Source organism: Trachypithecus francoisi, unplaced genomic scaffold, assembly GCF_009764315.1.
Source record: "Trachypithecus francoisi isolate TF-2019V2 unplaced genomic scaffold, Tfra_2.0 Lachesis_group12, whole genome shotgun sequence".
In the NCBI taxonomy this organism is placed as follows: Eukaryota; Metazoa; Chordata; class Mammalia; order Primates; family Cercopithecidae; genus Trachypithecus; species Trachypithecus francoisi.
The window spans coordinates 13,321,217-13,336,052 of record NW_022681457.1 but is presented as its reverse complement, the minus strand read 5'-3'; the positions used below and the strand labels follow the sequence as shown (position 1 = coordinate 13,336,052).

Sequence of the window (14,836 nt, the reverse complement as noted above, 5' to 3'; positions counted from 1 at the left end):
AAATACAAAAAATGAGTCAGGCATGGTGGTGGACACCTGTAGTCCCAGCTACTCGGGAGGCTGAGGCAGGAGAATGGCGTGAACCCGGGAGGCGGAGCTTGCAGTGAGCCAAGATCGTGCCACTGCACTCCAGCCTGGGGGACAGAGCAAGACTCTGTCTCAAAAGAAAGAGAAAGAAAAAGAAAAGAAAAAAGAAAAAAAATAATAATAATATCCTAGAGAGCCTGAAATGAGTAGGCACCTGTCATTCCAATTACCTAAAACAGCAGATCTTCCTAGCACATTTAGTTTCCTTGAGCATAAGATGCTACACAAGGATAGGAACACAGGGAAAGGCAGGAGAACACATGTAGTAAAGGGAAGGAGGACAAAACAGCTGACCAAAGACCAAGCTGTTGAGCTGCACCAGTACAGCCACCAGCTGGCTACATGTGTCAAATGGGCACTTGAAATGTCACTATAGTGAACTCTGAGATGTGATGCAAGTATAAGACGCACACTAGGCCAGGAGTGGTGGCTCACACCTGTAATCCCAGCACTTTGGGAGGCTGAGGTAGGCGGATCACCTGAGGTCAGGAGATCAAGACCAGCCTGACCAACATGGAGAACCCCATCTCTACTAAAACTACAAAATTAGCCAGGCGTGGTGGCACATGCCTGTAGTCCCAGGTATCTGGGAGGCTGAGGCAGGAGAATCACTTGAACCTGGGAGGCGGAGGTTGCAGTGAGCCGAGATTGAGCTACTGCACTCCAGCCTGGGTGACAGAGTGAGACTCCGTCTCAAAAAAAAAAAAAAGATGCACACTAGATTCTGAAGATGTCACGTAACAAAAAGAAGGCAAATATCTCAATACTTGTTTATATTGACATGTGAAACTGCTAACATTTGAGATATATAGGGGTAAACACTAGTTTCACCCGTTTCTTCTTGCTTTTTCTTTCTGAGACAGTCTCGCTCTGTCACCCAGGCTAGAGTGCAGTGGTGCAATCTTGGCTCACTGCTGCCTCCCAGGCTCAAGCAATTCTGGTGCCTCAGCCTCCCGAGCAGCTGGGATTACAGGTGCATGCCACTGCACCAGACTAATTTCTGTATTTTTAGCAGAGACATGGTTTCACCATGTTGGCCAGGCTGGCCTCAACTGATCTGCCCACCTCAGCCTCCCAAAGTGCTGGAATTACAGGCATGAGCCACTGTTCCTGGCCCTCTTCTTGCTTTTTAAATCGGGCTACCAGAATATTTAAAGTTATTTACGTGACTTGCATTGTTTCAGTGAGACAGAGCTGCTATGAAGCGTGTACGCTGGCTTTCTCCAGTGGCTTTTGTTTTTTTAGAGATGGTGTCTCGCTGTGTTGTCCAGGCTGGAGCACAGTGGCTATTCACAGGCACGATCCCACTGATGATCAGCATGGGAGTTTTTTTGTTTTGTTTTTTTTTTGAGGTTGAGTTTCACTCGTCACCTAGGCTGGAGTACATTGGCACAATCTAGGCTCACTGCAACCTCCACCTCCCAGTTTCAAGTGATTCTCCTGCTTCAGCCTCCCAAGTAGCTGAAATTACAAGCATGCACCACCGTGCCCAGCTAATTTTGTATTTTTAGTAGAGATGGGGTTTCACCATGTTGGTCAGGCTGGTCCCGAACTCCTGACCTCAAGTGATCTGCCATCCTTAGCCTCCCAAAGTGCTGGGATTACAGGTGTGAGCCCTACCAGCATGGGAGTTTTGACCTGCTCTGGTTCACCCCTACATAGGCAACCTGGAGGTCATCATATTGCCGCCGAACTTAGTGTGGACACCCAATCAGCAGAGTACACTACAGCCCAGAACTCCTGGATTCAAGTGATCCTCCTGCCTCAACCTCCCAAGCAGCTGGGACTAGAGGCAGGTGCAGCCACATCTGGCTCTCCAGTGGCTTGTAAATGACAAAGGCATTTATCCCAAGAGGCACTCCACAATCATACTGAGAAGCAATATTGGAAGACTGTCTGCAACATGGTTTCCCCAAGAGAGAAATATCAAGTAACTGGAAATTTATATCCCAGCATTTGGATTAGAAAAATCAAATTGATGGATGTAACCACAACTGACAGCTGATAACCAAAAACAGCCAATGCAATTTCTTTTCTTTTTTTTTTGAGATGGAGTTTCGCCCTTGTTGCCCAGGCTGGAGTGCAATCTCAGTTCAACGCAACCTCCATCTCCCGGGTTCAAGCGATTCTCCTGCCTCAGCCTTCCAAGTAGTTGGGATTATAGGCATATGCCACCATGCCCAGCTAATTTTGTATTTTTAGTAGAGATGGGGTTTCTCCATGTTGGTCAGGCTGGTCTCGAATGCCTGACCTCAGGTGATCTTCCTGCCTCGGCCTCCCAAAGTGCTGGGATTGCAGGCGTGAGCCACCGCGCCCGGCCAGCCAATGCAATTTCTAATGAGGGCAGCAAGTCACCATTTAAAGGTTATAGTTGTCAGAAAGACTGCTATTTGTGGACTTAGGCTTTAGCAAAATGTTAAATTGTATGAAAACAATGAAAAAGCAGTTTGAGAGGATTAACTTGAACATTTCCCAAAAAAGATGAATCTTGCAAAACAGAAGTTTCTAACACAAATTTGCTATTGCTTATAAGATGATGGTTTAACAAAGGAAAGATCTTCCTTTTTGTAAAGCAAATACCTGTGTTTCTAACGCGAGTTCTGCAGAGAAATGTAGAGGGAGAACAGAGTAGCAAAAGCCATCTCAGAATCAGTGAGACTCTATGGAAGCAACTTTACATTTTAAGTCTTCCCATACAAAGCTTTTCAATCTCATTGCATATAAAGATTAATTGCAAAAATAATGCAGGGATAACTAAAAACCTGTTTATAGTACACTGATACTTTCTCATATGGAATTCCAATCAGTGACTGGCTGGCACATACCCTGATCAAACAATATACACACAAACCAGACAGCTTTTTACTGAGACAGTCAGTATCCATAGTGATTCCATAAAGATGCCACTCTCATTTCTGGAACACTCTGCCATATTGTCATTTGGGAATATCAGAGTCAACCTGCACCATTCATAAGCACTTTCCCCCCGCAAAATGTGATGTGCAATAATGGCAAATTCTGACTCCATTTGGTTCTTGTATATATGAAAGGCATTTGTTGGGTTTCTCACCAATCTGAACATCTCTGGTTTTGGAATATGGTGAATCCTTGGACAAAAGCTTTCCCTGAATCCACTACACTTGTTCCATTTCTTTTTTGTAGGTTCTATAACGTAGCACTAATGGGCATTCGAGGGTGAAGGTCCTGAGTGCTGATTATCTCCACATTTCCCTATTATTTGGATACAGGGATGGACGACCTAGAGCTTGGTAGTCCTATGGTCATTTCCCATCAGTGTGAACTCTCTGAGGTGTCTGAGGGAAGTGCTGTGTGAAAAGGCTTGTGTATGAATATACATTTATCATGTGTATGATTGGGTCAAATCTGGAAAGGGATGAGCTATGGCTTAAGGTCTTCCTATGTCCCCAGCACATGTGGATGGGTTTATCCAGTGTGAGTTCTCTGGTGCTTGGTAAGGGAGGAGCTGTGTGTAAAGGCCTTTCCACAGTCCCTGCACGCATACGGCTTCTCTCCTGTGTGGATCCTCCGGTGCTGAGTGAGGTGGGTGCTCTGCCTAAAAGACTTTCCACAATCGTGACACTCATAGGGCTTTTCCCCAGTGTGCGTCCTTTCATGCTGGCTGAGCGAGGAGCTGTGGCTGAAGGATTTCCCACACTCATTGCACCCATAGGGCTTTTCCTTGGTGTGAATCCTCTGGTGTTCGATGAGAAGGGAGCTCTGGCTGAAGGCTCTGCCACACTGGTTACATTCATAGGGTTTCTCTCCTGTGTGGATCCTCTGATGCTGAATGAGGGGAGCAAGCTGGCTGAAAGCTCTGCCACACTGGTTGCATTCATAGGGCTTCTCCCCAGTGTGGATTCGCTGATGTTTGGTGAGGGATGAGCTGTGGCTGAATGCCTTGCCACAGTCATTGCATTCATAGGGCTTCTCCCCCGTGTGGATTCGCTGGTGTTGAGTGAGGTGTGTGCTCTGCCGGAAGGCCTTCCCACACTGACTGCACTCGTAGGGCTTCTCTCCTGTGTGCGTCCGCTCATGCTGGCTGAGCGAGGAGCTGTGGCTGAAGGTTTTCCCACACTCGTTGCATCCATAGGGCTTCTCTCCTGTGTGAATCCTCCGATGCTCGGTCAGGAGTGTGCTCTGGCTGAAGGCTTTCCCACACTCGCTGCACTCATAGGGCTTTTCTCCTGTGTGGGTCCTCTGGTGCTGAATCAGTGGGGTGATCTGGGTGAAGGCTTTTCCACACTCATGGCACTCGTAGGGCTTCTCCCCTGTGTGGATTCGCTGGTGTTTGGTCAAGGACGAGCTGTGGCTGAAGGCCTTGCCACACTCACCACACTGATAGGGTTTCTCCCCAGTGTGGATTCGCAGATGCTGGGTGAGGTGGATGCTTTGGCGGAAGGCTTTCCCGCACTCGCTGCACTCGTAGGGCTTCTCGCCTGTGTGAGTTCGCTCGTGCTGGCTGAAGGAGGACCTAAAACTGAAGGATTTTCCACATTCGCTGCACTCATAGGGCTTCTCGCCTGTGTGAGTTCTCTGGTGCTGGATCAGTGGGGCAATTTGGTTGAAGGTCCTCCCACACTGAGTGCATTTATAGGGTTTCTCCCCAGTGTGGATTCTCTGGTGTTTGGTAAGTGCCGAGCTGTTCCGGAAGGCTTTTCCACATTCGTGACATTCGTAAGGTCTCTCTCCTGTGTGTGTCCGGTGGTGTTCGATAAGTGCTGAGCTGTGACTAAAGGCCTTTCTGCATTCCTGACATTTGTAGGGTTTCTCTTTTACACACGTTTTCTGTAGAACATTTAGGTCTGGCTTCTCCCTTTTTCCACGTGTTCCCCACATGTGGGGGCCTTGTCTTTCAGGAGTCATTGGTTGATGTGGGAGATTAGGGTTCAGACTTACGTTTTCCCCAAACCCATTCCTCTGCCACTGCTCCTGAACAGGCGTCTTCACAGGCGTGAAGGCCGCCGGCACTGCCAGGCTCTCCGGGCTCTCACAACTCCATTCCCAGTGGCCCTCAGTGTCCTCACCCCTGTAGTACCACAGACCATCCCACAGGAATCTTTCTACCAAGATGACACTGTTGGATATTTCTTCAGAGATGCCTTGTTTTAGAACTGACAGTTTGACTTTGGGTTTAGTTTCCAAGTCTGAAAGAAGCAAAAACTGGAAATGTCCCTTAATCTCTGTTCCAGGGCAAAAGAGTTTGTGGTGAGACGGGAAGAGGAAGGATAAAACTAGTGATTTTGAAAGGTTCAAGGTTCAAGTGGCTTTGACCATTTAAAAATATAGTTTTGCAAATCAGGAAAGGAAGAGAGGGAAACACAGAATAAGGAAGAGGAAAATAAGGAATAAGGAAAGGAAGTGGAAAGAACAGAATAAGGAAAGGAAGAGGAGAGGGAGGAAAAAACAGTTGGCACAAGAAATATGAATGGAATCTGTGAGGGGAGCACAGAGGCAGGTGCAAAGGGGATGCCCAGGAGACAGCACTACAGAGGCACTGGACTTGGAAGGAAAAGTGTGGCACCCAGGCCCCAGCTACAGTGGCCTCCACGATGCCAGGTGGCAACAGAGAAAACGGTGCTGCATGGGGAAAGTCGGCTGACACCCAGCTTCTTCCTGGTACCATATGCTGTTGTACCACCTCACTCCAGATGTGAAGGAACCTATCTGCTCCCCACAAACAGGAATAGCTGCAACATGTATCACTAAGAGGAAGATAAATGACCCATGGTGTATCAGAGTACTTTGATCTGCCTTATTTTGTCCATTTCACTAACTGGGAACCCCTTGAGGGTAGGGGTTTCTGTCCACCTTGCTTACCACTGTATCTATAGCCCACAGCAAGAGCTCAATATACATGCTTAATGAATGAACAAATGCACTCCCTCCTCCTCCTTCCTGGCAGTACTCTCTCTTTGCCCTGGTACCCAGTCCTCTCTGCACAGCCATGACCTGGGTGCCTGCTGCCCCTACCGTGACCCCATAGTGGCCTAGAGGTGTGATGTGGGCACCTTCCCCATATTGTTATGTTTCAGTGAAAAGTTCAGTTAAAAAAAAAAAAAAAGTTAAGCCAGGAGTGAATGGCAGAATAGTGGCTTCCCAAAATGCCCATATCCTAACCCTAGAACCTGTATGTCTCCAATTACATGGGAGGGAGGAATTAAGGTTGCTAATCAGCTAACATTAAGATACAGAAATTACACTGGATTATCTGGGTGGACCTGTGTAATCACAAGGGCCCTTAAATGGGGAAAAGAGGCAGAAGGGTCCGAGTCAGAGTGAATATGATGTGTGACTTGACCAGGACTTGCTGACTGTGAAGATGGACAAGGCCATAGCCAAGGAATGTGGGTGACTCTAGAAGCTGAAAAATGCAAATAAATGGATTCTTAGCCAGGCACAGGGCTTCATGCCTGTAATCTCAACATTTTGGACAACTGAGGCGGGAGAACTCCTTGAGCCCAGGAGTTCAAGACATGCCTGGGCAAAATGATGAGACCCTGTTTCTACAAAAAATAATAAAAAAATTAGCTGGGCATGGTGACACACACCTGTAGTTTCAGCTACTCAGGAGGCTAAGGCAGGAGGATCACCTGAGCCCAGGAAGGTCAAGGTTGCTGTGAGCCATGATCATACCACTGGACTTCATCCTGGTCAAGAGAGCAAGATCCCAACTCTTAAAAAACAAAAAGGAAAGGAAGAAATGGATTCTTCCCTTCTCTAGAGCTTCCAGAAGGAATGATGCCCTGCTGACATCTTTATTATATCCCAGAGAGACCCATTTTGGACTTCTAATCTTCTGAACTTTAAGATAATTTGCTTTGCTTTATGCTATGAAGTTTGTAGTGTTGTTGACCCTTGAACAATGAGGAGGCTAGGGGCACTGACCCCAGTACAATAGAAAATCTGCATACAGCTTTTGACTCCCCAAAAACTTAACTACTAATAGCTTACTGTTGACCATACTGATAAAATAAATAGTTAACACTTTGTTTTCTTTGAGACGTGGTCTTGCTGTGTCACCCAAGCTGGAGAACAGTGGCGTGATCTTGGCTCACTACAACCTTCGCCTCCCGGGTTCAAGCAGTTCTCCTGCCTCAGCCTCCTGAGTAGCTGAGACTACAGGCGCGCACCACCATGCCCAGCTAATTTTTTTGTTGTTGTTGTATTTTTTTTGTAGAGATGGGGTTTCACCATGTTGGCCAGGCTGGTCTTGAACTCGCAACCTCAAATGCTGCCTGCCTCGGCCTCTCAAAGTACTGGGATTATAGGTGTGAGCCACTGCTCCCAGCCCTTAGTTAACACACATTTTGTATATGTATTATATAATGTGTTCTTAAAGTAAGCTAAAGAAAATGCTACTTTAAAAAATCATAAGGAAGAGAAAATATATTTACTATGCATTAAATGGAAGTGGATCACCATAAAGATCTTCATCCTCGTTGTCTTCACAGTGAGTAGGCTGAGGAGTAGGAGGAGGGGTTGGTCTTGCTGTCTCGGGGTGGCTCAGGCAGAAGAAAATCCATGTATAAATGGACCCACACAGTTCAAACCCATGTTGTTCAAGGGTCAATGGTAATTTGTTGCAGGAGGAGCAATAGAAAGCTAATATATTGCGTAAGGGCTGACTCTTATTGATGTGGAGGGACCCTACCGTGACCCTCTCCCACACTGGCCATCCCTCCTGGACTTTGGTGATAGGCCAGTCTTCCCACCTGATGCCAGTGGGAAATTGACTGTCATTAGACTGGGATACCTCTGCTACCTACCAATCACCCTACAGGCACATGGCAGGGCCCAGCATGGATCCACTGACCCACAGACACATGAGTTATAAACAATTATTTGGTTTAAGCTACTGAGGTCGGAGTGCTTTTCCTACGCAAGAGCTGACTGATGCATGATTTCGGGCCTTTGCACCTGCTGTTTCCTCTGCCTGAAATACTACTATTCACTCAGACTGCCCCATGGCTCAGGCTTCAAGTCACATGTCACCCCCTTGGAGAGGCTATCCCTCATCTCTCTGCTAAAGTCTCCTCACCCCCATCCTAGTCTACCTCATTGCTCATTTTCATTTTCTCAGCATTCATCACAATCTGTAATCATCCAACTCATTTTATTATTATTATTATTTTACCGATTTATTGTTGTCTCCCCGACTCCCTCACCAAGAATGTAAATTCAGTGGAGATGAGGACTTGCTGTCGTCACTCACAGCAAAATGGGTGCCCGCTAAATCTTCACTAAGGCTGAGTAGTAAATTTTCTGTGAAGAATTAGAGAACATATGCAGAGCGAGAAACCAGGAAGCAAGCACGGACAGGCTTCTCTCAGCCCCGGAGGGCTCCCATCTCACCTGGGTACACGCCTGGGGGAACTCCAGAGTCCACCGCCCGTGGCTCTGCCTCTTGCTCCAGCAGGGAGACGACATTCGGCTTCGGTAACCAATGTCCTACTCAGGGAGAGACCCACAGAGTGAGCATTTGTATCCCAGGACCCTTCCTGAGCCTCAGCCCATTCCACCTTTGGTCTTCCAGGTCCCAGATGGCTGGGGGCCCCTGAGAGACTTCAGCTGTCATACCCACAGCCCTGGATGTTCCCCAGGGACTCATTCCCCTACTCTCAGTCCCTGACCCTACCCCTGCTTCTGGGGTGGACATGTGACCCAGGCCTGGACAATCAGAACTCTGGTTCCTCCCCTGCCCGCTGGCAATAATGATCACTGTGAAGAAGACTTGGCAGCCAAACCAGGACAACCCTGGGACACAGACCCTGTCTTTTCTGCTGATCTTGGTCCCAGGAAAGGCACCCTGGCAGTTGTCTTGTCACCTCCAGAGAAGCTTCTCTGGAGATGAAGCCAGAAGGAGATTGCTATGGTCTGAATGTCAGTGTCCCCCTAAAATTTAGGCTATGCATAGTGGCTTATGCCTGTAATTCCAGCACTCTGGGAGGCTGAGGTGGGAGCTTTAGCCTAGGAGCTTGAGGGCAGCCTGGGCAACACAGCAAGGCCCTGTCTCTACAAAATTTTAAAAATTAGCTGGGTTTACTTGAGCCAGGAGGTTGAGTGTGCAGTAAGTATGACTGTGCCACAGCACTCCACCCTGGGCAAGAGAACAAGACCTTGTTTCTTAAAAATAAAAAAGGTTCAGACCGGGCACGGTGGCTCACGCCTGTAATCTCAGCACTTTGGGAGGCTAAGGCAGGCAGATCAGCAGGTCAGGACCATAGAAACCATCACGGCTAACACGGTGAAACCCCATCTCTACTAAAAATACAAAAAAAAAAAAAATTTTAGCCAGGCGTGGTGGCGGGTCCCAGCTACTCGGGAGGCTGAGGCAGGAGAATAGTGTGAACCTGGGAGGTGGAGCTTGCAGTGAGCCGAGATCGCACCACTGCACTCTAGCCTGGGCGACACAGCAAGACTCCGTCTCAAAAATAAAAAATAAAATAAATAAAAAATAAATAATAAAGGTTCAAATGCTGGAACGTAATACCCAATGTGATAGTGTTGAGGTGGGGCCTTGGGGAAGTGATTAATTCATGAGGGCTCCACTCATGAATGGGATTAGGACCCTTATAAAAGAAGCTTGAGAGAGCTCCCTTGCCCCTTATGGCATGTCAGGACACAGGAAGGAAGTGCAATCAGTGAGGAGCAGGCCCTCATCAAACACTGAATTTGCTGACACTTTGATCTTAGGCTTCCCAGCCTCTGGAACCATAAGCAACAAATATCTATTGTTTATAAATTACCCAGTCTAAGGTATTTTAGCAGCCCTAACAGAGTAAGACAGAAGTGCAGAGGGAGGTGTTAAAGAAGGAATGGCTCCTGACAGCTCTACAGAAGACCCTGTTCTACCCTGGGATTCTGTAGTCTTTTTTTTTTGTCTTTTTTTTTTTTTTCCTTTTTGTGGAGAACGGGGTCTCGCTGTATTACCCAGGCAGGTCTCGAACTTCTGGGCTCAAGCTATCCTCCCGCCTCTGCCTCCCTGAGAGCTGGGATTACAGGCGTGAGCCACCGCGCCCGGCAGATTCTGTAGTCTTGAGACCCAGTATGTTTCTCTGCTTCTGTTGATTTCAGGTTGAGTCTGAGACTTGCTGATATTAGTCCTAATTGATATTTCCTACATTAAAACAGTCAGGTTCCTAAAGCCCAAGACATACAGCCCCAGGCATTTGCTATTAAAGCTCTGTCCTATACCCATATTTAACCTAGTAGAATCAGAATCCATGTCAGGGACAGACCCTCAGATAGGATATGGGTGTGGCCTTACCTACAGAGACCAGAAGCCTGAAGGTGTCCAGCATCACATCACGGTACAGGGTCCTCTGGGCAGGCTTCAGCTGCCCCCACTCCTCCTGGCTGAAGTCCACCACCACGTCCTCAAAGGTCACTTGCTCCTGAAACATCACACAAGTGTCCTCAGCTAAGCCAACCCTGGCACTGGCTGTTGGTGGGGTAGCTGGTGAATGCCAGCCAGGCTGGGTCAGATGGAGTTCTCGTTGGTCTGGGGTTTTGGGTCAGGTTTTTCTGTGGGGCCTGGATGGGGGCCCTGCTGATGAGGTGGAGGATCTTAGAATCTAAGGCATCATTCCCGTTTCCAATAATTTGTCTCTTGAAATAAGAAATGGTGCAGAGGAGCCAACAATAAAGGAGTGGACCAGTCCGGCATGGTGTCAGACGCCCGTGGTCCCAGCTGTTCAACAGGCTGAGGGGGGAGGACCACTTGAGCACACAAGTTTGAAGCTACAGCGAGCCATGATTGCATCACTGCACTTCAGCCTAGGGGGTAAACAAGGTTATAAAGCTAGTAGCAGCAAGTCTAAAGACTGAATCTGAGTCTCTTTTTTTATTTTTATTTTTTTTTCCAAGACGGAGTCTCGCTCTGTCGCTCAGGCTGGAGCACAGCGGAGCGATCTCGGCTCATTGCAAGCTCTGCCTCCTGGGTTCACGCCATTCTCCTGCCTCAGCCTCCCGAGTAGCTGGGACTACAGGCGCCCGCCACCACGCTCAGCTAATTTTTTCTATTTTTAGTAGAGACGAGGTTTCACCGTGTTAGCCAGGATGGTCTTGATCTCCTGACCTCGTGATCCGCCCACCTTGGCCTCCCAAAGTGCTGGGATTACAGGCGTGAGCCACCGCGCCCGGCCTGAATCTGAATTTTTTAATTTTTTAGAGACTGGGTCTTGTTGTCATCCAGGCTGGAGTGCAGTGGCACGATCATGGCTCACTGCAGCCTCCAACTCCTGGGCTCAAGCAATCCTCCCCGTAGCTGGGCTTACAGATACAGCTACGAGCCACCGCACCAGTCCCCTTGTATGGGTTTTCTGACATTCCCACAGGAGGCTGGTTTCTTTCGGGGGCTTATGGGTGAGGTTAATGTCATCATAAAAAGGCGAGTTCCGCCCCCTTGGCCTCCAAGCCGTCTGAGGAAGCAGCACTCGATGCGCCGCCATCTTGGAGCGCAGAGCATGCAAAGGCCTTCAACTTCAGACTGCAGAGTCAGCACCTACAGTTGTCTGACATCACCCCGCCTCAGGTATGCAATGACGGCCACACAAACATAAAGCCCACTCAGACCGGGACCCGTGCCCGCTGACCGCCAGCGCAGCGTGGGCAGAGCAGAGGCTGTGGTTGGGGAGCCTGGCGTGGACCTCAGGAGGCCGGGCGTGCAGGCTGAGGCCGGGCACGAGCAGAGGCCGGGCACGCAAGTAGGGGCCCGGCGCAAGGAGGAGGCTACGCGCGAGTAGGGACGGGGTGCAAAGAGGAGGCCGGGTGTGAGGAGGCCGCGCACGAGGTGGAGAACACGCGCGAGGAGGCCGAGATTCTCACCGGGTCTGTGGAGACGCGCAGCCCAGGGGTCATGCCCTGGCTTCTGGCAGGAACGGCTGGCCCTGCTCTGTGGGAAAGGGGGGGTGAGCAGCTGGGCAGGCCGAGGCGGTGCTCAGGTCCCAAAGCCGCGGAACTGCGCCAGAGCCTAGCTCCGTGGAGAGCCCTCCAGGGCCCCGCGCACCCGTTTAAGCGCCTGCTGTGTGGGGGGCGGCCCCCCGCGCGGGGAAGGGCAGCCTAGGGTTTTCCCGCCTGTCTGAGGAAAGCGGAGGGCCTGGCGGGTGCCGACACATGCCTGCTGCGCAGACTCTGGGCCTTAATGCTACAGTGACAAGGGCTGGGTGGTTGCGGTCCCCTGGCCCTGGGCACTGTGCCTCACTTTCCCTCTTCTATCAACAAGGGTGGCGGCCCAGTGCCCGGGGTAGGGCAGAGGTGGGGCCGGGGGCGGGGCGCGCGTTCCCTCAGGGGCTGTCGGAGCAGCTCCAGTCCAGCTGAGCGTTGGGCCCCGCCCTCCTCTCAGACCAGGGATGCCTCCCAAAGCCTGCCCCCGCCAGCCCCGAAACGGCCTTCCCCAGGCCCCGGGCAGCAAAACGGACTCCACACAGACGCGCGCTGCTGGAAACTCGCCCCGCCAGGGCCCCAGGAAGATCCCCGGACCCCCGCACCCGGCCCAGCCTGGCCTCCCCTCCCCCACCTCGCCGGCCTAGCTCACCCGCCTGACGGCTAGACAAAGGCCGCGGCACCGGCAGCCGACACTGCGCCTGCGCGCGCCTGACTCCATTTCCCAGAGAGCCGCGCGCGCATTTCCGGCCGCCAGTCCCCACGTCGCTCTCGCCCTTGGCGTTGGCGGCCTCTCAGTGCTGCTGGAGCTGGAGTCACGGGGACTGGTGAAACAGGGCGGGCGAGGTGCCTGGGCATCAACGCGGGATCGGGGCCACCTGGAACGCCGTGAACTCCCGGCGCGACCACACGGGCTTTTGTGTTGGAAACCCTCCCGTCAGCTTTATTGCTCCAAACAAAGCAGTGATTTTTCAAAACACATACTTTAAACCAAAGCATTCACCAAGATCGCACACACGGGAGTCTTTGCATTTTCCACACTGAGGCATTCATGGAGACTTCCCGCTGTATTTACTACATGGTTATAAGGAACATCATGTGCAAGACACTAACAATTATGACGACTTTGGACATTGCTAGGTAGTTGTCAAAATTGTGCATTTGAACAGCAGCATGATATTCAAAGCTGGTGTGTTCTCGCGGACACAAAATGAATTGTCATTTTTTGAACATTCACCAAAGCCTGCCAGTCGCTAGGCCCAGGTTCAGCAGCACACAGTAGCGAAGCCCCCATTCAAGCGGGCTTGGTTTCACCAGCATACATCACACGTGCATGGAGCAGCCAGGCGAGAGGAGCTGGGAAAGCCAGGACTGAGCCTTGTGCTTTTGCCCTTTTAAGAGAGGACTGATTAATTCCAAGCAGCCTGGACTTGGGAACTGTGTTTGAAGCTGCGGAAAAGTTTTAAGACGGGGCATTTTTTTTTTCTTTTTTTTTTTTTTTTTTTTTGAGACGGAGTCTTGCTCTGTCGCCGGGGCTGGAGTGCAGTGGCCGGATCTCAGCTCACTGCAAGCTCCGCCTCCCGGGTTCACGCCATTCTCCTGCCTCAGCCTCCCGAGTAGCTGGGACTACAGACGCCCGCCACCTCGCCCGGCTAGTTTTTTGTATTTTTTAGTAGAGACGGGGTTTCACAGTGTTCGCCAGGATGGTCTCGATCTCCTGACCTCGTGATCCGCCCGTCTCGGCCTCCCAAAGTGCTGGGATTACAGGCTTGAGCCACCGCGCCCGGCCGCATTTTTTTTTTCTTTGACTGAACTCTGAAAGCAGAGAACACAATACGAATTCTCATACCACACGCAGACACTTGAAAAGATTTAGCTGGTTGACACATAAGTTAAGACTTTAAATATCATAAGCCCTAAAACAGTGGCAATTATGAAGAGATATAATGGCTCAAAATCATAATGCACTGATGTAAACAAAGCAAAGGCAAGCTTCTTGGCTTTTAAGGGTGTCCTGTATGTTCGAAGAGCTGTAAAGCCCCACATTAGTGACTGTCACACTGAAAGCCAGCCTGCTTTTCACTCTACTGCAGTAAAGAGGTTTTCCATTATACATAAAATGCTATTTTTCAGTTCTCTCACTCACAAACCCAAATGCCACAAAACATTGTGTGTGTCTATTTTTTTCTTTCACAAAATGTGTACTCTTTTGTCCCCTGCCCCCACCCCACCTCCTCCACCTGTTTCCTTTTACTGGATCAAAAGGTATGAACACACAACTTATGGTGAAGTCTTTTTCCCAAGTGGTCTGACAGTCCTGGTGAGAAGCTGTCGGTGGTGCCACACTGAGCTTGCTCAGCCCTGATGGTGGTCAGGAGGCCCTGCCCAGCTCCCTCACACTTGCCCCTCTGTTTCCTTCCTCAGACCTTCTGATCCTCGGTTTTTCTCAGCCAGGTTTCTAAACCGTACATGCCAGCAGGGGCGGGCTCTTTCTACAGGGGCAGGTGCTGCTTGGCTCCAGCCAAGTGGGGTCTTGCAGACTGGTAAGCTCAGCGTCCCAGGTCTGGATTTCTCAAAAAAACCCACAGATCGTGATTTCTGTGTGAAATCTCTTGAGTTTTAAAAGCTGGTAGGGATTTCAAAGGCTTTAATAACACCACCAGTCAAATAAGATGAGCTGGAGGCTACTCCGGTGCCGCCCTTGCTGTGGTCTGAACCTCCTGCTCTCTCGTAACCACTGGCTGGGCCCTTCTCAGCTCCTTCTTGGCTTCCTGTCCGAATCTCCAAGCAGAGCATTGCTGGTTGCCTCTCTGTGTGGCCTGGGACAGGACCCCCCCACCAGGAG

At 50.1% G+C, this 14,836-nt stretch overlaps 1 protein-coding gene across 5 annotated transcripts; it reads right to left on the bottom strand.

Annotated features, from left to right (window-relative positions):
• Nucleotides 1-2,585: 2,585 nt before the first annotated feature.
• ZNF135 (zinc finger protein 135) lies at nucleotides 2,586-13,462 on the bottom strand. 5 transcript variants are annotated; one of them, XM_033224692.1, is made up of 5 exons: nucleotides 12,644-12,719; nucleotides 11,935-12,001; nucleotides 10,376-10,502; nucleotides 8,461-8,556; nucleotides 2,586-5,252 (listed from the first exon to the last, which is right to left on the bottom strand). In XM_033224692.1, exons 2-5 carry the CDS (start codon nucleotides 11,965-11,967, stop codon nucleotides 3,532-3,534), a joined length of 1,977 nt encoding a protein of 658 aa, XP_033080583.1. In that variant the 5' UTR covers nucleotides 11,968-12,001; nucleotides 12,644-12,719; the 3' UTR covers nucleotides 2,586-3,531. The 5 variants fall into 5 exon arrangements, with proteins under 5 accessions (XP_033080583.1, XP_033080584.1, XP_033080585.1 ...); XM_033224693.1 differs by having other exon boundaries at nucleotides 11,935-11,996; nucleotides 12,644-12,705; XM_033224694.1 differs by having other exon boundaries at nucleotides 12,626-12,660.
• Between the last annotated feature and the right edge of the window lie 1,374 nt (nucleotides 13,463-14,836).